At 34.7% G+C, this 25,741-nt stretch overlaps 1 protein-coding gene and 1 long non-coding RNA gene across 2 annotated transcripts; one reads left to right on the plus strand and one right to left on the minus strand.

The window, feature by feature from the left end:
• Positions 1–9,229: 9,229 nt before the first annotated feature.
• LOC127876125 (proline-rich transmembrane protein 1-like) lies at positions 9,230–17,884 on the minus strand. Its single transcript, XM_052421072.1, has 4 exons — positions 17,717–17,884; positions 10,991–11,340; positions 10,113–10,247; positions 9,230–9,441 (listed from the first exon to the last, which is right to left on the minus strand). Exons 2-4 carry the CDS (start codon positions 11,198–11,200, stop codon positions 9,289–9,291), a joined length of 498 nt encoding a protein of 165 aa, XP_052277032.1. The 5' UTR covers positions 11,201–11,340; positions 17,717–17,884; the 3' UTR covers positions 9,230–9,288.
• Positions 17,885–21,790: 3,906 nt separating this feature from the next.
• LOC127876139 (uncharacterized) lies at positions 21,791–24,346 on the plus strand. The gene is made up of 3 exons (XR_008047675.1): positions 21,791–22,132; positions 23,213–23,350; positions 24,046–24,346. It is a non-coding gene; the product is annotated as an uncharacterized LOC127876139 (long non-coding RNA).
• The last annotated feature ends 1,395 nt before the right edge of the window (positions 24,347–25,741 follow it).

Raw genomic sequence — 25,741 nt, forward strand, 5'->3', positions numbered from 1 at the left:
CTAAGGTCTACATGTCTTGAATTAGTGGTTTTTATTTCGAAAGAAATCTATCATAATATTGGTTAATATATGTGATATCCTATCCTTTTCATCGTATTCATTTACCGGTGAATATAAATAGTTTAGAGAAGTTGATATCGTTGCTTAACTATTGCAAAATTGACTGTCTTATATGAATATTATGGCATTGTCAATACAAGGAAATCATATCGCTGTCTACATGGGTGTATTTAGCTGTTTCCCTCATTGATTATCTTTTTATTATTTAGCAAATATTTGAGTTATAAAGAGCTAAGCAAAATATAGTCTGCGAAAGCCAACACTATTCAACAAATACTTATTGAAAGACGCTTTCCATTAAATTTTACATGTCATATGTCATCGTCAGTTTAAGCACCACGCAGTTTTCCATCATCTTTGACAGGTAAGTAGTTTGCGGAAAGAAATCTCGGTGACATTGGAATATTATTACACATTATAAACATGGGTTATCCATGGATTCAGACATCACAAGATAATCAAGGATTTCAGCATCTTTTAAAGCGCTTGTGTCAGTTGGTATTAAGTTTTATAAGGCCTTTTTAAGTACCGGGTGTTCTTAAGAGAAAACGCGAGATCATGGACGAGTATGAGGGAAACGGTAATCTGGAGATAAAACGGCAGCGACCTAATTCTGAGTTTGGTAATTTGAACACGCTTGTGAATAGTTGGTTTATGGATGCAACCGCCCGTGTAGTGTATGTGACTGGTCCGATGATACAAAATAAAGCCTGATCACTTGCAGTGGATTTGAAACTTTCTGACTTTAAGGGTTCAAATGGGTGACGTGTTGGTTGAACGGGGGGAAGTATGTGAGGATACTGTGAACAATTGGAAAGACAGTGTTCCAGAAGTGTGTCGATGATACGATCCATCTGATATTTTCAAATGGACGAAAGTGGACTGTTCTACCGTGATACCGCTAAAACAACATTCTTTAAGAAAGATGATTAATGCAGTGGAGGAAAAGCCTCAAAACAACGTATCACAATAGCATTATGTGCTTCGATGACTAGTAAGGTTTTTGTTTTGAAACACCATTTTTTGTTTCGGGTGACGTAAATATATTTAAGCAACCGTTTTTACAGGACACGTTTATTCCGTGTAAATCCTTTGTTCTGACAAGAAGCGCGCATGTATAACGTCAAGTTTTCCATGTCAAAAGCATGGGCGTATTTATTGATAAATAGTATCAAACCTGTGTAACCATCATGACAGCGACACGCTGATAACAGGATTATATGCAGAGTTCGAAAAATCGATATTGGCCAAATGCACCGCAGACAGTAGTAGCTGGGTCCGTATTAACCAAACAATTCTTAGACTTAAGTCTAAGAAAAAAAATCTTTAAATTAGAATATTCAATTATTTCTTTAATTTTGAGTCAAACTTTGCAGTAAACATCTCTATCAATATTATTCTTCATATAGAACATTTTGTTAATGACATAATCACCAGTGGAGGCCTGTATATATTCAAACACTGAACACATTTTTCTTGGTTCTAAATCTATTCTTTATTCTTAAGTCTAAGAATCGGTTGGTGAATACGGGCCCTTGTGTGCGTAATTTACCTAAGCGTTGCTTCATTAAATTTCAGGAGAGAAACTAAAACCACTGTTTATTGGTAAATCAGCCAGAATTCGCTGCATCGGACGCATGAGCACAGACAAACTGCCTGTCCAGCCGAGTCTAACAGCAAGTCCTGGATGCTGACACCGCTGTTTGAGAAATGGGTAAAAGACTTTGACAAACGAATGCGGGCACAGAACCGTAAGATACTTCTTCTGCTGGATAACGCACCTGTCCATCCAGATATCACATTTAAGGCAAATTTATTACACATTTAAATTTTACTAGAGGTTAAGGTTGTAAGTGAATAATTTTTCATTTTGTAAAAAAAAAATCACGTTGAAGGTAAATTTATTACACATTTAAATTTTAATCGAGGTTTAGGTTTTAAGTTGAATAATTTTTCATTTTGTAAAAAAAAGATTCACATGGAAGGTAAATGTATTACACATTTAAAGTGTAATTGAAGTGTAGGTCTTAAGTTGAAAATGTTTTATTTTGTAAAAATATTAAAAACAATTCAGAATGTGAAACTGAAGTTCTCTCCCAAGAACACAACCTCTGTGTTACAGCCCATGGATGCTGGGATCATTCAAACTGAAATACCGGCTACGTCAACTTCAGCACGTCTTGGCTGAACTGGAGAAGGATAAGACCAAACTCGGGCTAGAAATCCTCCGACAGATTGCAATTCCTCAGGCAATCTACTGTGCGTCTGGTGCCTGGAGGGAGGTTGAGAGTTACTTAGTTGTAAAGTTCTTGGGTTCACAGCAGAGGTGCAATCTAGTGGTTTATCCAAGTCAGTTGAAGTTGAAGTGTAAGAATCAGACACTGATGATAATGATGAAAGTCCACTAGCTGTCCTTAAGATGTCCAGGGATCTGTTTGATTGTGAATATAGCGATTTAGTTGACATTGACAAGACAGTGCATACGTGTGATAGCAATATGACCAACTGGGAGAGGAACGCGTCGGAGATTTAAAATGACATAAATGGTGAGTCCACTGACTGGAAGTTTTGAAACAGATGAAGAAAAGAACACCAGTGAACCTAAAAATGTGACTCTCAGGTTGCAGAGTATCTGAGCGGACTGAAGGACTTTGCTTTGTGTAAGGGTCAGGGATCAGTATCATGCACCTTGATGACTTGTTTGTTGACATGCGTGTGGAGGCATCATCTAAACAGACCAAAATAAGTGACTTTTTCAAACAATAAATTGTCAGATGTTTGATTTCATTGTCATGATTAATGTGATTATGATTAATGGTGATTGGAATAATGTTTATTCTTATGATATTAAGAAGATAATAAGAATGATTCTTTTCATTGACTTGATTTCTGATGATGATGATAATGATGATGATATTGATGATGATTATAAAGATTCATAGAATAATTTTTTGAATGCAAATGCTGTTTTATAGCTTATCTTGGAAAGGAAGAAATACAATTATTTTACGTCTATACATTGTTTAGTACATGTACACCTATTAACCATTTTGTTTATACAAAAAATGAAAAGTTGGCCATGCACTCATCAACTCCAGACTCTCTATGACCCAACCCCATCTTAAGAGGCCACCCTGCTTAAGCAGCCAATTTGGCCGTTTCCCTTGACTGGCTGCTTAATAGGGGTTGGACTGTAATTATAACAACTGACGTCTCGTCTTTTAAAACTTGCTTGTAAAATAATTAATAAATTTTACTAATATAAACCATAACAAAGTTGCACCATATTGTAAACCATATGCTGACAACGATGTGGAGCAGTAATACGATACAAATAAATGATGATTACTTCACACTGCCTCACCGAATCCCAAAGGGTATAAAACTGCCGAAATGTGACCGACGGTTTCTTTGCATCTATGATGGTTTGTTAGAAGTAAGCTTGACTTAATGAAAGTGTAGACTGAACAACTGGCGATATGTGACCGACGGTTTCTTTGCATCGATGATGGTCTGTTACGATGTTAGTTTGGATTAATGAAATTGTAAACTGAATTCTTGTACATTTTTAGGGGACCTAAACGTTTTTATTTTTAATCGCCGTCAAGTTTTAACATTAAAACCGTTATATTTTGACACCTGTTAGACGCCACAGACAAACCTGTCATACATGACATGTAAAACCTTAGTATCAAGTGTTAACGATAGGAACAGTTTTCAAACACAAACCACTCATCGACAGATGCATTGTAGTGAAAGAGTAACACCATTGAAGACTGTATTCAATTTCCACTAAGCATAGCCTCTCTCGACAGCGTGTTAAGTTTTCGATATATTCATAAGGCTTGAACATTTATCAACTCATCGTTGTTGTTTTTATTTACTTTTGTTTTGTTTTGCTATAGTCTATAACAAATGGGCCATTTTGAGGGATTTTGCAGGCGATTGGTAGCTGTGGGTAGGGGTAGCAACTTATGCCGAGTGCCTATAATTTCCGTACTTTCAGAACAATAAAAATTTATTGTTTTACTAATGTCTAATGGAACAAAATATTATATACATGTACGCAATTCAATGTTATTTACATACACATTAAACGTTTAATACAAATGTACAATGAATTGTAAAATTCACGAACTCGAAGTTATTTACCAAAACAATCTACATGAAGGTTAATAATACAAATAATTTATAATGTTAATATAAGCAAATTCTATCTTAAAAACGATGTTGATTTTTTAATTCTCATTTAATTCGCCTTTGCCACAGACTCGTTAAGACACAGTTGTCTTTTTTATGAAGTTGAATGATTGTATATGTTTAAGTTTTCATGTAAGTGCAGTGTTACAGACTAGCAATTTTGTTTCAAACTAGCAGAATGTTGATATAACGGTTTTTTGAGACTTGGGATGTTGACAGGGTCTCGACCAGACCGCTTTGTGTTAAGAATCCAGGCTTGATTAGTTCGGAGGGAAGCTCGTATATCTTCATTGAGGTTTCGATACGGAAACATGTGTCTCATATCATACCGTGGTGTACAAAAGGTCTCCGAATATGGTGATCGCGTTCCCGGAAGTCTCCAAATATGGTAAGGGGTACACATGTATATAGAACTTGCTGGGTCTTATACTAGAAGTCGATGACCTTATTTAGAACCATTTTACATCTGATTGGAACGACGCCCGAAGCCCCCAGAACACATGAAGGCTCTGAAAAAAGCGGGTCGTGGTCTAAGATTATCGAAATACAAATGTTTGCGGACACCAAAAGGAATTGTAGAGTAAGTTGATATTGTCATTCTATAGTTAATGTTTTTAATAATATTTTTGCTTTTTTTTTCTAAAAGTTCTTCTTTGGTAAATTAATTGATACATTTAGTTTGAGTGAATATGTAAATCTGATTAATTAACTCTGTAATAAAGGTGAAGGAAAACCACACAGTCATTTGTGAATGAAATTCCGTGTTCTTTTCAATTATTTGTTATTTGTAGCAGTTAAATTCAATGATAAGTGATTTTAGTTATTATTACGCACATGTATTTAGATCCTGCATGAAAGATTGTCGTTTGTTTATTTCACTTCTCATTCGTATTGTTAATTACAGACAACCGTCACATACACGTGCGTTACTGAGACTTCCGTGTTATTGCCAAAAACGTTGTACGTCACATAGGACATATTTGTGAACGTCACGTGATTAACGTCACATAGGATATATTTTTTAACATAACATAGTTATCGTCTTTTTCCAATTGTTATCGTTGCAATCATCGTCGTAGACGTCATTGTCGACGTTGTGAGTGTTCACTTCGGCTTCGTCGGCGGCATTGATTTTGTGGATGTTACACAATTTGAAACATGACGATTGAATTGCAGTGCAACCCCTAAGGTTAAATTTTCGGACGTAGACATGGTCAGGTTTTTCATTTTAAATTGTATAAGGAATTTATCTGACACAACACATTGCTTTAGCAGTGACATTGACGTAAATACACCGTGTGTTCATATTTTTATTAGGGGTATGTTTTTATAAAGTCTCATATGTGTTATAATAACATTATAGTTTTTTTAAATCAAATAAAATCAAATGTTAGCACAAAGAAGTTAGTATCATAGTAAAGGAAATAGGAAAATGCATTATATAGCTTTCACCACGTATCTGACAAACTATACACAGTTAGAAGCATCGAAGCGATGAGGTGTTGGAATGACATACGCACGAACAATTACCATTTTGAGTTTGTTGTACAATAAATTTTTATTACCGCATTTCAATAAGAAACAAGAAATATCTTTAAAAAAAGATATACGGCGTTGATTGTGGTCGATGTTTATGAACGATCAAAAGTTATCTCTATGAGATAAAAAGTAGCGGATGCCTTTTTTCTGCGCAGTTGTTAGCTACATCATAAGCAAATCAATTACGGGGTGTTGCGCCAGATTTCGTGGCTTATTTTGCTTTATGTGATATTATTACTCAGATATCTATATTTACAGAATAGAAAAACACAAGAAACATGAAATTAAACGAGTGCATATAGGTCAGCCGGCAATACTCGAATCTTATTTAATTGCATAATTATAGTATAGCGAATTATTGTGGTCATGCTTAATAAACTGGTCTAAATGGATAAATATTTCTAATTAATTTTATCAAAATCGGTCCTTATCATGCAAATTTTGAAACCATATTAAAAATCGATGATTGACATACCACAATGATATCGCCGAATATCTTTATTTAGTATCTTTCTGATCAAAACAGACTTCAAGTGCACAAAGTTTACGAGACGGCGTTTATATAAAGATTTCTGCAACTGACCGCAAACTGACCTTGATACCTTGCGGATTGGAATGCAATGCATTACAGTCACTACGTTATTGTCAGTAAGACACAATGATCGCAACCCCTTTTGCGAACTCCGGTGATGAACTGTATATAAACTCTGACTTTCACAAAATGACCGCGTATTGACCCGAAACATCGCGGGTTGAAATGCAATGCAAGTAAGTACTAAATATGACAACATAGCCATTAGTTAAACGCTTTTGCGCTGGTAATTCTCTGAAAATAAAAGGTGAATGCACAAACTGTATTTATGTCGAAAATTGATTGTAAAACTGTTCTATCTATTGGGCCTTTTCATTAGAGATAAAATTGTTTCATGCAGTAAAACAGTGTTACAAAGACGCGGATATGTTTCCAATGTTCTGGTGTTATACTCAAATCAGCCAATGGAATAAATGAAGTGTATTCATTTGTACCTAGCCGCGGGAAATTTTATTTGAGTATTATTGGACACTTACAAAGGTCAAGTCAGGGTGAAAAGCTGGCTTATTCAGCTTACGCCGAAAAATAAAATAGTTTTAAAAATTCGGACTTGATTGATTACTAGTAAGTACACATGTCAAGATTGTAAATGATCACCCACCATGCACTCCATAAAACTGTCACAATAATAGAAATGATTTGTAATAACATGCCAGCTTAATTTGCAAAGCATACTGTCGTTATAAGTCTCATTATTATGAATATCTTTGAAAGTTGTTTTGATATAATAGTTTCATGTACACCCAACTCGATTGTATTGTTATGATTGTTTCTTTCACTGAACGTTATAACTAATAGACTCATCAAGATAACAAAATGCTCACTGAGCTATACTGATATACATTTGAAAATGTATTGCATTTTCTATCAGAATTTCGTAAACTAACAAGGCCTCTAGGCAGAGGTCAACAGAACCAGTAAAAAAAGATACGTCAAATTTTATATAAACGCATATGCTTTATTGGTTGCATTTCATGTATAATGTCGATATAAATCTTTCAGCACACTACTATCCGGTACATGTTGTGTTTAAACCCAAGCTTTTGATTCAAATCAAATCAAATCAAATCAAATTTTATTTTAAGTCGGTACATGTGTAACAAAGAAACATTAGCTATGAATAGCTATTAACCGATTGAGGGAAGGAAGCTTGCTCATCACTTCAACTATCTTAATGCTTGACAACGTTATGCTACAATGTGCTTGGGTTGAATGTCTGATATGGGAGGATTGACTGATAGCTTTGACTTGACCTTTGCTCATCACATCATGCTAATCTAAAAAAGGCCGCAATAAAATCTGTACAAGCTTCTGCCAATTAAATAATGGTAAGCAACCAAAGTAATATCATTCAGTATGTTTTCATGCCTGAGATACAATTTCACTATCCGAAATGAGAAAAAAATACAAACTTGAATCACATATCCTAATATGTTGATAATATAAAATTAATTAGTTTATAAGCTAACATAGCAATCACACTGACATGTAGTTCAGGAATTCGATTGGGCCTTGCTCTGTGAAAAGGGGGTTTAATGCATGTGCGTAAAGTGTCGTCCCAGATTAGCCCGCACAGAATAATCAGGAACATAACTTCCGCTTATATGATATTTTAAGTTTAAAGAAAGTCTCTTTTTAGAAAAATTCAAGTTTAGGCGGAAAGTGTCGTCCAAATGTGTTTTTTTTCAGTAAAGCGCGCCTTTCTGAATGTAACATAGTGCCTAAGATATATTACAAAGGATTGTATTATTTAATGTTTGTTTTGCATCAAGTTCAATACAGTCTCTACCTAAACAGATATACAAACAAACATCAACGTCAAACTAGACGAGAACAACGCACCAAGTAATGGCCAATTGCTCGTTTCGTTGATTCTTCATGTCATGGAAAAGCATGCGGCCCATTAAGTGTTGTATAATCTCATGTAAAGGTCGGGCTGAGATCTGTTGCATGCGTCATATTACGCCGTTACCTCAAGGCATCGTGATTTTGTACACGCTCCCGTCTGAATTTGCACACGTTACAGTTGACAGGTTTATTGTGTTTATTTTGTTTTCACTTGAGTAGCTTGACATCAATCTCCACGCAGAGTTGTCGTTCCTTGCTATCACATACAACTCTGCGAAAGGCTCAGCACGCCATTTTGTCTACCAAATAGCTAAAACCGAACAAACGCATTCAATGTCTATTTGAGTGGATATTTAAGATCGCATGCATTAAATTAAGAAATATGACTTTTAAATGTACGATAATTCGTGCAAAAAATTGCGAGTTTTAATGCAACACTTTGGAACTATTTTATCGCCCATTTACGCAGATGGAATCATTCCATGCACTTCACAAATGTAAACAATTGAACATACTTTTTTATTGAGTGACGTTAAGAATTGCTTCGACGTGTGTATGTATGTTGGTTTCTTAACATAAAAAACATATCAATTTTATATAATAATGAATTAAGACTGATATAAGATATCATGGTATGAGATGGTTTTCTTTAATGCAGTTAATGCAATGTAACCGTCGTGCAAGAGATTGTTTAGTATACTGTAACCTCAATGATGAACGCTTGGAATGATCATGACATGAATGAGTCGCTTTCATAACAATAGTCCGTTCTGAGCCCAACACAGAGGTGAATGTAATGTGACCGTCGTGCAAGAGATTGGCTTGACATTACTACGCACATAGCCGTACATTGCGGTAGAATAATTTGTTGTGGTCATGGGGCCGATAGGCCGCACTATATATCATGTAGTTCAGAATATTATAGGGACACTGGAAAACGTTTTGTTAGAATTATATCAACATAAATGTATCGCTATAAAAACACAAATGGACACTTTATGTACGTTTATTGAGTTTCAATGACTACGTTCCACAAATCATGAGCACAACTATGCCGAGTATGAACCACGAACCACGAGCACAACTATGCCGAGTGTGATGGCGATTCCGACAACGACGAAACTTGAAACGCTCAGGGCTTTAGCGGAGTCCGCAAATATCTTTGCATTCCTCATGTCGCCTTTCGCCGCACACTCGTTTGCCTGTGGGTTGAAAAGTAATGTATCTCCAAGCATATTATTAACTAAAATATTTAAAGGATGGTATTTAAGAAATTCTAACACGCATAGAGTTTAGGTATGTACTTTATCGATGTTACACAATATAAAAATTCAGAACAAGTAGTAAACCAATTGGCAATTAAGGTTCCTAGGAAACGTTGTTTTTATTCAATGTACTGTAAACATAAATATAAACCAGGTCAACCGTGGAACATTATTGGGAAAGACGTTATTTTGGGAAAATATCAAAACATGAAACTCTTTTTTGCATAGGATATATGCATATAAACCATACCGGAACGATTGGCACACATCTAAAAGATGGATTACCATGTATAATTTCTGTAAAGCTTCGTAAAACTAATTTAGGCTGAAAAGTTGTTTAAATGAAAAATCCAACATACATAGGGATGACGAACACAAACTGACATGGCCAAGTTCTTGGTGGTCAGGTGAGAGAAAATCTTCTCTTGTCATCAAAAGTATTCTTAATTAACAGATGTGTTTTTTTTTAAACATGTCAATGACACACAATCAGCCATAACGAACTATTATTTGTCATTTAATATGATCTTTACTATTGCCGTCAAAACCATGAGTAAACAACATATTAACTTTTTCTGTTAGCATAACCATATAAACGCTGGTCTTACGGACGATGCTTGGAAGATGGCGGGAAACCCCATCGGACAAAAGCAAATGGTTGCCAGGATGGCGAGAGCCATGTAGTCTGGTGGTGGATTGATGGCAACCTCATTCCCTGGCTGCTGAACAGGCTGTGCGACGACCTGAAACAACAGCTCGCATGTGTAGCATTCAGTTAGAAATGATATGGTATGAAACACGAAATGTTAAGACGTTACTTATGATAACAATTTAAGCATAAAACTCAATACACTAGCTCACATTGTTACATGCGGATCAGAAGATAAGACAAGCTGCTTTCCGACGACTCTTTGTTTTCATCAACCTATGTGGGATTGATTAACCCTTATTCCATACCTTGAAATAAAAAGTCGCCAGTAACAAATAAACACAACATACTATGTATGTACATGCAGGATGTTGCTCTAGCTTGTCCTTACTTTCTTGCGAAGATGATCGGTTTCTTGATTAGAACGATAGTAATAGTATCAGCAGGAACGAGCGTCAACACGTGAAGCGCGAGTATAATACTACACATATAGTTTAGTGCCCTAGTGTCGTAAGAATCATAATTTATTGAAACGATCTGGGGATCGGTTCTAAATGTTATTACTATAAATACAATATAGTCTATCTGAAAAAATATATTAAACTACCCGATATCTGGTAAGCGATGCATGCACAGACATTTGTCATACAAACATGATGTACGAATGAAATTACGTTTTATCCACATAACAAACAATAACTCTACTGCTCAACTGTTTACAGCATATGAACACTTATATATGTCAACTCATTTCAAATAAGAACTAAGTTAGTCCTATTAAAATAGTCGCATTATGAATTGACTAAAATCATAAATACAACACCAACCAAAACTCACAACTTCTGTTGTAGTATATTGCTGTCCAGGAATATGCTGTCCGTAAGGCTGCTGATCACTGTGTGACCCCTGAGGGAAAGGTCTGTCTGTGTACGGATGTGGCGTTGGGTAACTAGGCTGACCTTGGTAAAAGAACGGGGGCGCTCCTTGCTGGCATCCGGGCGGAGGTTGGAACCCAGCTTGAAAACCCGGCTTAGCCGCGTACCCCATAGATCGGCCATCTGTTGGCCACTGTGGAGCTGTGGGTTGAATGCCTGGATATACCGACGGATCTGGGTCGTTTGCTTAGCGTAGAGGGTAACCTTTACGGCACTCCTCGTACGATGGTGGCGGAGGGAATAATAAAACACCTGAAATAAGCATGAATGTCGTGTCCGTCAATTTTGGTATCATGGGCATTGCTAGCATATATACCGGTTACATAGATTGTTTCAGATACTTACAATAACGTCACGGCCAAGCGTAAACTATACATAGTAACCTTTTAAATTATCACTTTAGCATTTAAAAAAAAAATGGCCTGATTGCCCCGCGTTGCTAATCTGAATTCAATGTATTTAATGGCGCATATATTCATCACAACTCTTTTAAGCCATACGGATATTGATAAAACATCGAGTATTAATATTAATACATAAATACAAGCCCAGGAGCGCTATCATGAGAGCGAATCTAGTTTGCGTGTGATAGTATTGAATAAAAGAGAAAGTTCAAACAACGAAAAGCAATGATTCTTCACATTTAACTAGATTGTCTTTTGAAGAATATATTTCAGCTGTATGATATACCTATTTATTTTCCAAAGTTATCTGGAGACGACCAGTCTGATATATTGATTTGCAACAGCGACATTTGGTAAAGGTCCGTCGATCTAGTAGTAATATAGCCAATATCTATCTATCTATCTATCTATCTATCTATCTATCTATCTATCTATCTATCTATCTATCTATCTATCTATCTATCTATCTATCTATCTATCTATCTATCTATCTATCTATCTATCTATCTATCTATCTATCTATCTATCTATCTATCTATCTAGCTATCTATCTATCTATCTATCTATCTATCTATCTATCTATCTATCTATCTATCTATCTATCTATCTATCTATCTATCTATCTATCTATCTATCTATCTATCTATCTATCTATCTATCTATCTATCTATCTATCTATCTATCTATCTATCTATCTATCTATCTATCTATCTATCTATCTATCTATCTATCTATCTATCTATCTATCTATCTATTCTATCTATCTATCTATCTATCTATCTATCTATCTATCTATCTATCTATCTATCTATCTATCTATCTATCTATCTATCTATCTATCTATCTATCTATCTATCTATCTATCTATCTATCTATCTATCTATCTATCTATCTATCTATCTATCTATCTATCTATCTATCTATCTATCTATCTATCTATCTATCTATCTATCTATCTATCTATCTATCTATCTATCTATCTATCTATCTATCTATCTATCTATCTATCTATCTATCTATCTATATATATATATATATATATATATATATATATATATATATATATATATATATATATATCCATCCGGCGTATTCAAAGTAAATATTTAAAAGAAATGTCAGTTTCAACCTACTTATTTTAGCTCGATTTCATCGAAAGCCTCAGGCTTATAGAAACGCTCTGGAGTCCGTTTCATGTTCCTATAACCAGTACTTTATGTCTTTTGCGATCAAACCCATGACCTCCCGATCGCTAAGCGGACACCTTATCAATTTTTCCACAACGATCTTGAAAGAAATGTTAACGATGAAAGCAGGATTATGTGCAGGCAAAGAACACTTTCTGAGTTACTATCGCAAGGAAGTGCATTTTCCTGAGTCGCGGAAAACCGATTGTCAAAATTAGTTTCCGGACATATAAGATCCTGATTCAAACTGAGCCTAAAAAACGTTTCATATTTATTGAGGCATAAATATGTGACTGGTAACAAAGGGGTTTCTAAGAAATCACTATTCAACTAAGTTTTTGGACCCTCAAGATCCAGATTTGAGCTTTCCCTAAATGTTAGGGTAGATTTTTACCAAGTTTGTAACATGTGGCATTTCATGTGGTAACAATGATCTTACTAAAATGTCACATGGCGATCCTGTTTTTATTTTTTCGTGACCCACAATTTAACTCGTCTTATATAGTGTTAGGATAAACATTCTGGCCAGGTTTAATCAAGACCGAGTCATAAAATTGTTCTCAATAGTTATTAAAAGGTTTTTCAAAGAGTTCACATAAAGACCTAATTTTACAATACATCTTACCCAGATTAATATTTAACATACATGTGGTCACTACAAACATTACGACCAAGTGTCATCAAAATTACGTGATACATGTGCATTCGGCAGGGATAGCAAGGTTTTCCTAATATTTTCATTTTTACCTATTGTAAGGGCGCTCTTGAGCCAAAGCTCAGCGTATATATTTTAGAGATGATTCATAATGACCAATTTTCATCAAGGTTGAGTCATAAATGAAAAGTGGAGACAATTATTTCATCAAGATGGATTCATACAGTCATATTACCTCTAATTGAGAGACAAGGTTCATCTACGACTTTAAAATCTGGTGACCTTGTTTTGGTAATAAAGGGACACAGGATTGATCTCGGCTTTGATATGGTCAAGATAAAAAACATTTTTACCACGTTTCATTAAGATTGAGTTAGTAATGAGGCCTCTTCTGGAATATCAAGGTTTTCATTATATTTGACCTATTGACCATGTTTTAGACGCGAGTTACCAAGTTTTTAACTTTAGCCTATATTTTGTAAGTAAACAATAAGCTTTCTGACAGAGTTTCATCAAGATTAAGTCATAAATATGTATTCGAGAGTGACACAAATATTTTAATAAATTTTAACTGATGATCTCGTTTAAAGACACACGTAGCCATAATTCGAAATTATCCTGAAAATTTTCGAAATAAACATGTAAAGCAAGTTCCATCAAGAGTGATTAAAAATATATGTAGTGCAATAACAAGGTTAAAGTACACGACAAAAGACCCACGGCGCATAACGCACGTCCGACGGAGTACGTCGTGCTCTTGTCAGCTACAAACACTTTACACTAAACATAACAACATGTGGTTAGGGTAAAAAGGTTAACCATTGTAAAACAAATATGAATCCATATCTAGTCGGAAAATTAAAACTTCTCTGCATTACTTTGACCTTTACATCTTGCGACACAACGCCGAAAAGAAAGATGGAAAAACTGCTTAAATTCAAGATTAGAAATATAAACGTCCTTAAGACTGTTGAGTAACTGTCACTATTGCCGTAAAAAACCTGCATGGCTCCCTAGAGGTCATGTTTTTTAATGGACCGAACCATTTTTGAACTCTGTTAAGATATCATTAAAACAAATTTTCTACTATTGGGCCTCCTTAACGTACCTTTCCTTAGACTTAAGAGTACAGGAAAGACATAGACAATATAAAATGTCTATGATTGAATATTTGCATGCTGAAAAGTGTGCTTATGCCATGTACGTACTTTTCGAAATATTTTTTTTTTGTAATGGAAGGTGTAAACGCTCATGGAAGTCTCAACTCTGAAATCTTTATTTTAAGACTAAGGTCTAAGAATCGGTAGGTGTGAATAGGGACTATGGCTTCAATTAGCCCAACGATTATATTCCTTCTTTTAAAAGTACCCGTAAAAGGCACTTTCCGAATGCCCCTTAGCAAATTCCCCAAATTAGTAAATTTAATAAAAGTTCGTTCATTGTTTACAAGGGTACACGTTAAATGAGCGTTCAGAACATTTAAATGGGTTTGTGATATTAAGTATCAAGGTTATTAAAAAAGACTATTGTTTCCCAATCTGAAGTTGTCACGACCTTAATTTTCCAAATTTCAAGGATTTTCGCGCTCATTTTTTTTCCATTGGCACGGTACAGGTACTTTTCCGAATTATGGAAAACATTCCTGTCGTTACTGACCGGAACCATAAATCGGTCGAGGTATCATAAGAACCAATGTTATGACCAAGATTCATAAAAAAAGACTAACTTTTAACGTCTGGACTGTCATAGAGCTTCTCCTAAAAAAATTAGTGACCGAGTTTGTGTTTAATCATGAGGAGTAATTTGGTAAGAAGCAACACGTAAACAACTCGATTTCAATTCATTGTTTTAAACAAGTCCACAAAATATTATTATCAACATAATAAATACAGTAACATTTTCAAGTTCATTAAAAATATTCCATTCCGATAATTTAACATTCTGACGGGCGGTTAAATCACTACGGGCTAGCCCATGATTAACAAGCAAATGAATCCGATGACTGTTGCTCCCCTTATGTAGCCGAACTATCGTATACAAAACGTTGCCCTCTTTTCATACCGAAATTCGCCATTTTTTACTTTAAAAAACATATGTTGCTCAGTGACAAAAGATCTTTGTGGGTGACCCACAACAAATGTTGCTCAGGAATATAAGAATATTTTATTATGAACTCGGTCGAATTTAAAATAACCACAAATAGTTTTACATGAAAATATCCATAGATAAATATTTGGATCAAACAATTTGGGACGTTTATATCAACACATATGTCTTTGCCATTACGAACGAATAAAAGGCAGTGGCATGGAGAATCTTTACTGTTTTGAGCAGATGTAATGTTTTTGCAACATCTGTGGCTTTTATCTAGGCGAAGATGATGGCCACCATACAATGTCCCACAACAAATCTTTAAGAACAACTCTTGCGGCTTCAACGAATATACTTTTTAAATTTATATATACGAGTCTTTGCCAATCATGTAACCGTTTAATCGTGGTTAGTTTTGACTCTACGGTAAAACCTTGATCAAACTTGGTAATAATTCGCCATAAGATGTGACCATCAAATATTCAACCCCTGACACACGTGGTTCCAGAGACGACTTTTTAGGTTATTTACTTGTTAAATCTATGTAAATCGTGCGTCCCTTAACGTGGTCAGTTTGGACACTGGGGCTTTCTTCGTACAAACTTAGTTGATTACCAGCAAACAATGTTGAAAGCAAAATACCAAACCTCTCAGCTTTTCAGTTTAAGAGAAATAAAATAGTTAAGCGCTTACTATATACATGTACAGAAAACAAGTAACCCGCAGGACAGGGCCATTTGTGACCCCCGGGGCATTCTTTGTACTTTGTAGTAGACTAGCATACGATGTGGCACACTCAATATTGAACCCCTGAATCGTGCGGTTGCATATAAGATTTAAAACGTTATTAACTATGTAAGTCTATATAAATCATGTGGCCCCTGAAGCGGGTCAGATTTGACTTCAGGGGCATTATTTGAGCAAAAGTGAATATGACCTTTAGGCGGTATTACCTCTAAAAAATTAAAGCTCTGCACGTGCTAGTTTTAGACAAGATGTAACAAAATTAATTTGAAAATCTATTTTTTTATCGCCAGTAACCTATAAATAATCGACCGACAGACAGACATTTTTTTGACCTGCACAATGTAAATCGTCAATATCACATGTGGTTGGTATTTAAATACGTCAACATGTTTAATGAGCATGAAAAATTCGTAAATCACGTTATAAGATTTAACAAATTCAATCTGATAGTCAACGATTCCTTAACAAATAAACACAGTTTTATTAGTTCAGACCTTTTTTGTTATTGTAGTAATTGAACTTATATCAACAAGTGTTGAACAAATACATACAAAATAAAATTCGTCAAATATCAATGGAATTACAACACAGACAATATTTTTCTTGTCTAGCAATATTGTTTCCATAATATCTACCAGTCTTTATCGGAAGGATAAGAACACATAATGTTAATCGGCATAAATAAAATCTTTAATTTTTCGGAACTAAGTCTAGGTAATTCTCATATTCAAGAATTGATTTAATGTTCTATTAATGTCTAACATTGAACTATCTTCTAGCGTATGGTACCAGTTTTTTTCATATAAATCTATAATTCTGGATTTTAGAATCAGAAAAAAATAACATTGGTAACATGAACGCTGCTAAAGACATAACTGAACCCGTTTATACCAATAATTTCTTGATGTTATAAATCAAATTTCGACAGCCTCTTGCGTAATCTGATACACTGCAACGCCGATTTATCGCGGACCGTTATATCGCGCTGTCCAATATATCGCACTTTGGCTATGGCTCCCAAAAATCCGACAAGCATGATCATAATAAATGACATGTTTTAATCTGAGAATTAGCTAACTTAAGCAACAAAAACCGGTTATATTGATACATGTACTCCGTTTATAGTGACTACCCAAAGACAATTCCTGTGAAGTTTCTTAAAAATATATCAGGGGGGTACGGAGGAAAAGTCGCTAGACGATAAAATTAATTGAAGTTTCACACGCGCGCACTTAAGGACCAAATACATTTTCAAATGATCGCTATGTGCTCAAATGAGATATACTATTAAGTTGGAAATAACCTTACTTTAGCACAAAATTCGTCTATACCCCGCACCCCGAAGCCCCCACCCCCACAAGTTTAAACTAAAAGATAAGAAACTTACATATACTATTTAATATGATCGAACTTTACGCACCGCCCTGACCGAAATTCTATAACCGCCCGTGTATCATACTCTACAATTCATTTACCAATATTCCATATAAGCTAATAAAAAACGTGAAATAATCGCTTGATTTTAAACACACAAGTGCAATTACCTTGGTCTGCTGCACACATTATGATTTTTATAGTCCTCAGTCAATCTTAACCTGATACAAAATCACAAATCGAAACAACAACAAAACATCAACAAGGAAAAACACAACTATGAAATACATCCCTGTTCCATTTCGCAATTCATATTTTACTCAGCAGCAAACTGAGAGAATCTATTTATAGATCGCGCGTAACACGGTCGATAACCATCTCTTGAACGACGGTTACATTGCATTCACCTCTGTGTTGGGCTCGGAACGGATTATTATGAAAGCGTGTCATTTATGTCATGATCATTCCAAGCGTTCTTCATTGAGGTTACAGAATACTAAACAATCTCTTGCACGACGGTTACATTGCATTCACTGCATTAAAGAAAACCATCTCATACCATGATATCTTATATCAGTCTTAATTCATTCATTATTATAAAATTGATATGTTTTATTTATGTTAAGAAACCAACATACATACACACGTCGAAGCTAAACGTCACTAAAAAAAAATATGTTCAATTGTTTACATTTGTGAAGTGCGTGGAATGATTCCATCTGCGTCAATGGGCAATAAATGAGTTCCAAAGAGTTGCATTAAAACTCGCAAGTTTTTGCACGATTTATCGTACATTTAAAAGTCATATTTCTTAATTTAATGCATGCGATCTTAAATATCCAATCAAATATACATTGAATGCGTTTACTCGGTTTTACCTATTTTATAGATAAAATGGCAAGCTGAGCATTTCGCAGAGTTGTATGTGAGAGCAAAAAACGACAACTCTGCGTGGAGATTGGGTCGAGAATGCTGCAAAGCTTATGAAGTGAACAATAACTTGTTGTTTTAGCAAATTTTAAGACTGATGTGACTGATTCATGATTAACATAATTGGACTATTAATTGAACAACGGTTACGTTAAAAAAATCAACATGATGTGTGATATGATAAAAAGCCTTTATCTCGTAAACGTTATGTTAAGTGATGACAGATTTATGCTTCTGATTTGCTGGTACTTTAGAACAACATTTTAGTCAAATGTTGCCATGTGAGGCTGATGTGCAATATTTTGTTTTCTCCAGAGGTCAAGATGGGAACTGCAAACAAAACAACATAAATCGTGATTCTAACCACCATTTCAAAAGTGAATAACGGAATCATATGAAAACTAAATTGTTGGGAATGATTCAGTATTTAAATTTTATTGGTATATCAGTACAGTATGTCAAGCGATACAGCTTTAAGAATACAGGTGGAAACCTCATTCAACAAAGATTTGACACTACAGTCATAGATCCCTCTATCTGTAAACGTGTCAACTTGTTTTAATTAATTTAATAATTGGTTACAGCAACATCAAGAAGGTTTGTGTTCACCAATTACCATACGTTTGACCTCTGGAGAAAAATAGTTGCACATAAACCGCATATTGCAAAGGTTCATAATTATTAAGAATGCTATTATTTCAGTATTACTGTGGTGTTTAATGTAATTCTATTTAAGGGTTAATCTTGTCTAATATAGGTTTTGTTTAAGGTTAACATCCCCTGCCAACAGAAAAAAATAAGTAAGAAAAACTACCCTCGAACCTGTGACCTCTAGAAACAAAAGCGTTCTCCCTGCCACACAATAACGCATACTTTTGACTCTTAAAGTAAGATTTATTCTCAAAATAAACGAATAAAATATTCGTTATATAAAGTTGACACATAAAAAAATCAGTGCTCCTTATAGAAATAGCCAAACTTTCAACCCTAGATGTGGTATGTAAACACTGATTGAACGAGATACAAAAAGCTCTATATTCCAGTAACAAGTAAACATGTTTGGTCTGATACAGTCCTTAAGCCAAAAATATCTTGTGCCTCATTACGGTCGATACATAGAATGACTCCTTGCTTATTTCGTAACGACTTCTGCCATTTGAATTATTGGAGTGTTCGCTGGTAATTGAATGGTATACAATTGTGATTCATTGCGCTTAACATAAGTGAGTAAGCATTGTTGTGTGAACAGCGGACATTTACAGACACTTTTTTATTATTGTGTTTTACAAGCTTTACTATTATTAATGTTATTTATATAATTTTTATCAATTTATACTTAAAATGATTTTATTTTTCAGTAAAGATATGGTTATGTTCTTAGTAGTAATAGTTATGATTATATTATTGGTGAATATTTAATGTTTATTATCATAATTATTTTTTGTTGTCGAGCGTCTTCTCCTTTTCTTCCCATTTTCTTCTTTTTTTCTTCTTTGTTTCTTCTTCTTTTTATAATGATTTAGTTGTACACGTATTTTATCATTATATGGTTATTTGCCACATACTTATAATGGATATGATAATAATAGTGGTCCATGTTGCCACTATCAAAATAATAATAATAATAACTATTTTTATTAATTTATTATTATCGCTATCATTTTTTAAAGTTACCTTAATTGTTATTATATTTGTTATTATTATTGATGTTGTTATTAGTATGCATAATTATAATGATGTTTAATTAAGCATGTTGTTTGTTTAATAGTTTAAATACAAGTATATTTTTATAATAATTGTAGCTAGGATTATTTTATAAATGGAAGTATTATTGTTAAATTGGTTGTTATTATTGACATAATTTTCATTTGTTTATTTTCATTATCATGATTATTAAAACAGTGTTTTTCACAATCGTGTTATTTGTTTTATGTTGTTTTGTTTTGGGCGACCTTGCTGTTTCGACGTTTTGACGTCGTGACGTCAATTCCTATTTGTTTGTTTTCTTAACTTCACAATTCTTTTGTTGAGTATCAGAACGAAAATGTAGCCTCTTCTCATTAAAATATATTAAGGCGAGTTAAATCATGAAAGTGTGATGGTTTGTCTGTGCTTAATATTATCTCTACTGAATTCGAAACTAAACTATAATATGCTTAAACATTGAGAGGAAAACCAAGAAAAGCAAGATAAAGATGTGTCATTGCTGTGAATCGGATCGAGAAATTGAGCAATGCGTAAAGCCACTTAACTTGAAGATAAATATTTCTACTTCTTATAAGCCGTGAGTTTTCACAAAAAGATAAATGAAAATAACCCATTCTTTTTACGTTTATTTTCGAATAGCATTGACGATTTATATTTTTATTTAATACATTTTGACAAACAAAACAGCAACACGCTTTGGTTATTTGTAAGGGTGCAAGCAAACGCTGCAAAAGCCTTCTTTATGATAAATCAGCTAATATATGTCACATTCTTAAGATTTCCATCATTTTGTCATTTTTGTCGGCCTCATATACATTGTTTAACTATTCTGTCTAAGTACAATTCAGTGTGCAAAATAAATAACTTATATTTAAATCAGATCGTAAATATCGCCCTAGGAAATTAATTTTCTGTTGGTGAATTTTCCCCAATGGCGCTTTACGTCATATCTAGCCCATGAACAATTTAAAAATTCACACCATATCTAAAGAACGCATCCGAAATAATAATTATAATTTTGAAATAATGTGTTTGCCATGTCACAGACATGTGGGAATCATAACATGAGCATCCAATCTTTTAGAAAACATGGCTATATGTATTTTCTAAACACGCTCGAGTTGCACAATCAAGCTTGGCGCCAATAGCGTTCCCAATATTTCTGGTGTTTGCTTTACAGCCAAGTTTCTTGTTGATCACGTGATTTAGTCATTCTACGTCGATTGACGGATGTGAACGACTACATTTTAATTTCCCCGAATATCGCCAGTGGAGTCATACGCCCTTGTCGATATGGTCGATATTCCGTCGAACATTCCGTCGATAGTTTTTTAAGTATTCAGTTTGACACACGCGTTTCTCACACTTTGACTTTACATGATTTAGAGAATTATAAGCTATTTTTGTAGGTAAGTTTTGATTAAATTAATGCACTTGATATGAAAACTCCTTGATTTGATTTGTAGCCAAACAAAACTGTTTAGTAATTATGTATATTCGCTTACACTGCATAGTAAATAATTGTAGATATTTTACGATACCAAATTCGATAGAAATGGCATCCATCCTTATATCCTTATTTCATTCAAGGTGTTTCGTCAGGCCAACCGCCGCCACCATGCGATGAAAGCGGCAAAGAGTATCAATCTTCACACTTCCAAGGTCAAGCGGTATATCCTGGTGTTCAATCGACGGGCTTAACGACTCAACCTGGTTTGCATTATGGCACACAAACTCCTCCTGGACTACAGCAAAGGGCGTCACCATTTTATTCACATAGTCAGCCCCAGGAAGAACCCAAGGGGCAGCCTCAGTGCTACCCCCAATATCAGCCTGGATATCCACCGCCACAGCTCTGCCCAGGCGGACATTACCCGCAGGGGTCATATAGCGTTCAGCAGCCTTAAGGACATCCTATCCCTGGACAACCGTGTATTACTACACAAGTCGTGCGTAATGTTGTTTTTTGGGGTTTTACGTTATTAAATTTAATGAATTATTTTTGTCATTATAGTATATGAATTTCACTAAGTATAAACGGTTGAAAAGTAACTGCATGTGCATTTTCTTAAATGAATTTAACAATACATTATTAAATAAAATTACGCTCCACGAGGTAATTTAAATCAATGTGACGAGCATTCTACCATACAAACCGTTCAACACCAAAATTATAATGAAATGATTATGTTATATAGATAAATATCATATTATGAAACGCATAGTCTATTTTTATCTGAAAAACTACTTCGACGTTAAAAGTATGTATTGTCACTTTTGAATTGTCCACGCAATTCCCATAAATTACATGTGTTAAACATATAAGTATTCAACCATCACGACATTGACAATTTCCGAATGAAATCTTAGGTGGTAACTTAGGACAAGATACCAATTTTGTTTGGTTAAATGTATCGCCCATATTATTGAATACATGACACATTTATAGTCCGAATATATGTGTTCTTGAAAGCAGGATCCTGCGCGACAGAATCGAATTACAGTATTAAAATAAGATTGTGTACTAGTCATAAATCTCATCATATAAGTCGGAAGCCATTTTGCATGTTCAAATTGCCATACATAGTGGAACAAAAGCGAAGCTTCAATCCAGTCATCGAGAATATTGTATCTCGACTATGTTTAAGATAATTATGTAGAAAGTAATCAGCAGACGATCACAAACATTGAAAGAAACATATGTTAATATTGTCACTATCTTTCTAACCGAGAACTAGATCGTACTCGCCAATCAATAAAGACGAACAAGAAAACAGCTATCGTTAACATACGGGATAGAATATATAGTGCTTTATGTTAATGGCGGCTGTGAAATCCAAAGCATGACACAAAGGTTAAACAGTCACATATACGTTGAAATAAACGTTCATACGTATTCTTATCTGCACGTAATGGTGGGATCCAGTTTATTCATTTGGATTTGTTAAATTGTTATTATAAGAAAAGTCTGTAATGCTACATACAATAGCATGTTTACTACATACTACATTTGCGAGCTATTGTTTCAGGTCGTCACCCAGCCTGTTCAGCAGCCATGGTATGTGGTGCCCATTTCTCGACCACCAGACTACCTGATTCCCGCCATCTTGGCATGCTTTTGTTGCTTTTGTCCCACTGGGTTTGCCGCCATCTGCTACGCCTATCAGGTAAGACAAGCATTTATATGCAATTGTTAATAAAAAAGGTGCTTATATATAGTGTACTCTTGGTTTTGTCAATGATAAGCGAAACAAGTATTTTTCTTTATTTCAAATAATTGTTCGTAATGTTTGATTTTGTGTCATTCAAACTTTTTTAAGTTTTATATCACATCAATGAAATTTGACCTTCGATCGACAAAATCAGATGTTGATCTCAAATAATCACACAATACTTAATCAGTTTATTCTTTGTGATCGTCTATTCATCCTCGTCCCTCTGTCCGGTCCTGCGTCTGTTAATTATTTCATTGAAACGACTCTTTCTCCTAAAAGATTTGTCAGAAATTATCCGTTGTTAACCATCTTTCATATTTTGTTTCCAGTATATGAGAATCATCGTAGAAAAATAGTTTCATTTTTGCTGTGCACTGCAAACACCGTTCAAATTATTCTCCTGGGGAAACCTGTATCGCTTCAGTGATCATAAGCATTATATCAAATGTGAACCGGACATTGAAATAAAGTGCAAGGTCGAGAGGTTAAATATTTGTTATGTATTTTTCTACTGTTTTACATTGATTAGAGGTTCTCCAACCATAAAATGATGAAACTCTTTATGTTTATACAATTTCTGAAAAAAACATCATTTAAATGTTACAATTAATATTGATCTCGGAGAGACATTACTTTTCAACCCACAGGCTAACAGGATGGCGATGTCAGGCAACATGAACGGTGCAAACAGATCGTCTAACGCCGCGAGACGCCTGGTTATTGCAAGTGTCGATGTTGGCGTCATCATTATCGCAGTTACGACCGTGCTTATCTATAAAGAAAGGCGCCATGGGCCCTAAGGCGCTCACCTGAGACCCAAGGAACTAAACAATTCTGGGAAGGTGGAGTTCAAAATAATAACGTTCTTCTTGAAACATAAATATTATCATAAGATTCACAAGAAAAAATTTGCTCGCCCCTGGAAACCATGCACTTCAGAGCACCGGAACCATTTTCAAAGTAAATCAATATACTATAGGAACATATGTTATCAGCATGTTTCATTAAGACTAAATAAATTGTGACTTAATGAGAGTTCACAATGCTTCACTATAGCAATAACAAGAGGGCCAATATGGCCCTAGTTCGCACACCTTTTTTACAAGGCCTTGTTCATTGCTTAGTTGAAAATGCAGTACTCTGGAGCATATTAGATTGGTTCGCTTCTGTAAATTTTTGCAGTGTGAGCATATAATTAATTCGATTGAGTACTGTCCATTTGTATGGGTTTTGTAATGCAAACTTTAGCAAGTAATGCTAATTCTACATGTGTTTAACTTTGCTTAGATATCATCAAGAAAAACATCCTGGTCAAGTCTCATTATTATTGTATCAAAACTATGGCCTCTAGTGTGTTTACAATGTTTTTGTAAGATTAGACCCCATGACCTAGATTTTGTACCCACTTTACCCAACGACAAACTTGACCTAGATATTGTCCAGACAAACATCCTTGTCAAGTTTCATCATTATTGAACCAAAACTCTGGCGTATACGAGGTTTGTGTAAGATTTGACCTGGTGATCTATAGTTTGACCCCTCATAACCAATCATCAAACTTTGCTTACAAAAATAAATATTATGACCAAGATTCATAAAATCTTAAATAAAATGTGACCTTAAGAGTGTTAACAAGGATTTTGTATAATATAATGAAAATTGTGACAATTTAAGGGCAATAATAATCGCATTTATTATGCAATTTTGCTAATTATCAATCTTGACTAATATCATGAGGCCATATAGCTTTTCGGCAATTTTGATAAAGAATGCTTTAGAAATGTGAATGCTAGAGTGTTTACAAACCAAATGTGGACGGATAGAAGGACGACGGACAAAGACCGATCCTAAAACCTCACCTGATTGCTCAGGTGAGGTAAAAAGTGTGTTTATTTCACCGATCTGAGCCATTTTCCAACTTGTCCGAGATAACAATAAAACCAATGTCTTGAATAAGTTTCACGATGATTACACAAACAATGTGACTTCCAGAGTGTTAACAAGGTTTCTTTATAGTCATATAAGGAAACGTGCACAACATCCCCTGGATGCCATGTTTTTAGACCGATCGGGACCATTTTCGAACTCATCTGAGATATAAATAAAACCAATATTTTCACCAAGTTTCGTGATGATTAGGCAAAATATGTGACTTCTAGAGCGTTCACAAGCTTTTTTCACTACATAAATATAAGAAAAATACCCTCCCCCCTCCCCCTGGAAGCCAAGCTTTTCAACGGAACGGAACCATTTTTGACTCAGCTCTTGTATCCAGGAAACAAATGTTCTGACCAAATTTCATGAAAATTGGGCCAAAAATGTGATTTCTAGAGTGTTCACATG

The sequence above is a fragment of the Dreissena polymorpha genome, chromosome 4 (genome assembly GCF_020536995.1).
Source record: "Dreissena polymorpha isolate Duluth1 chromosome 4, UMN_Dpol_1.0, whole genome shotgun sequence".
In the NCBI taxonomy this organism is placed as follows: Eukaryota; Metazoa; Mollusca; class Bivalvia; order Myida; family Dreissenidae; genus Dreissena; species Dreissena polymorpha.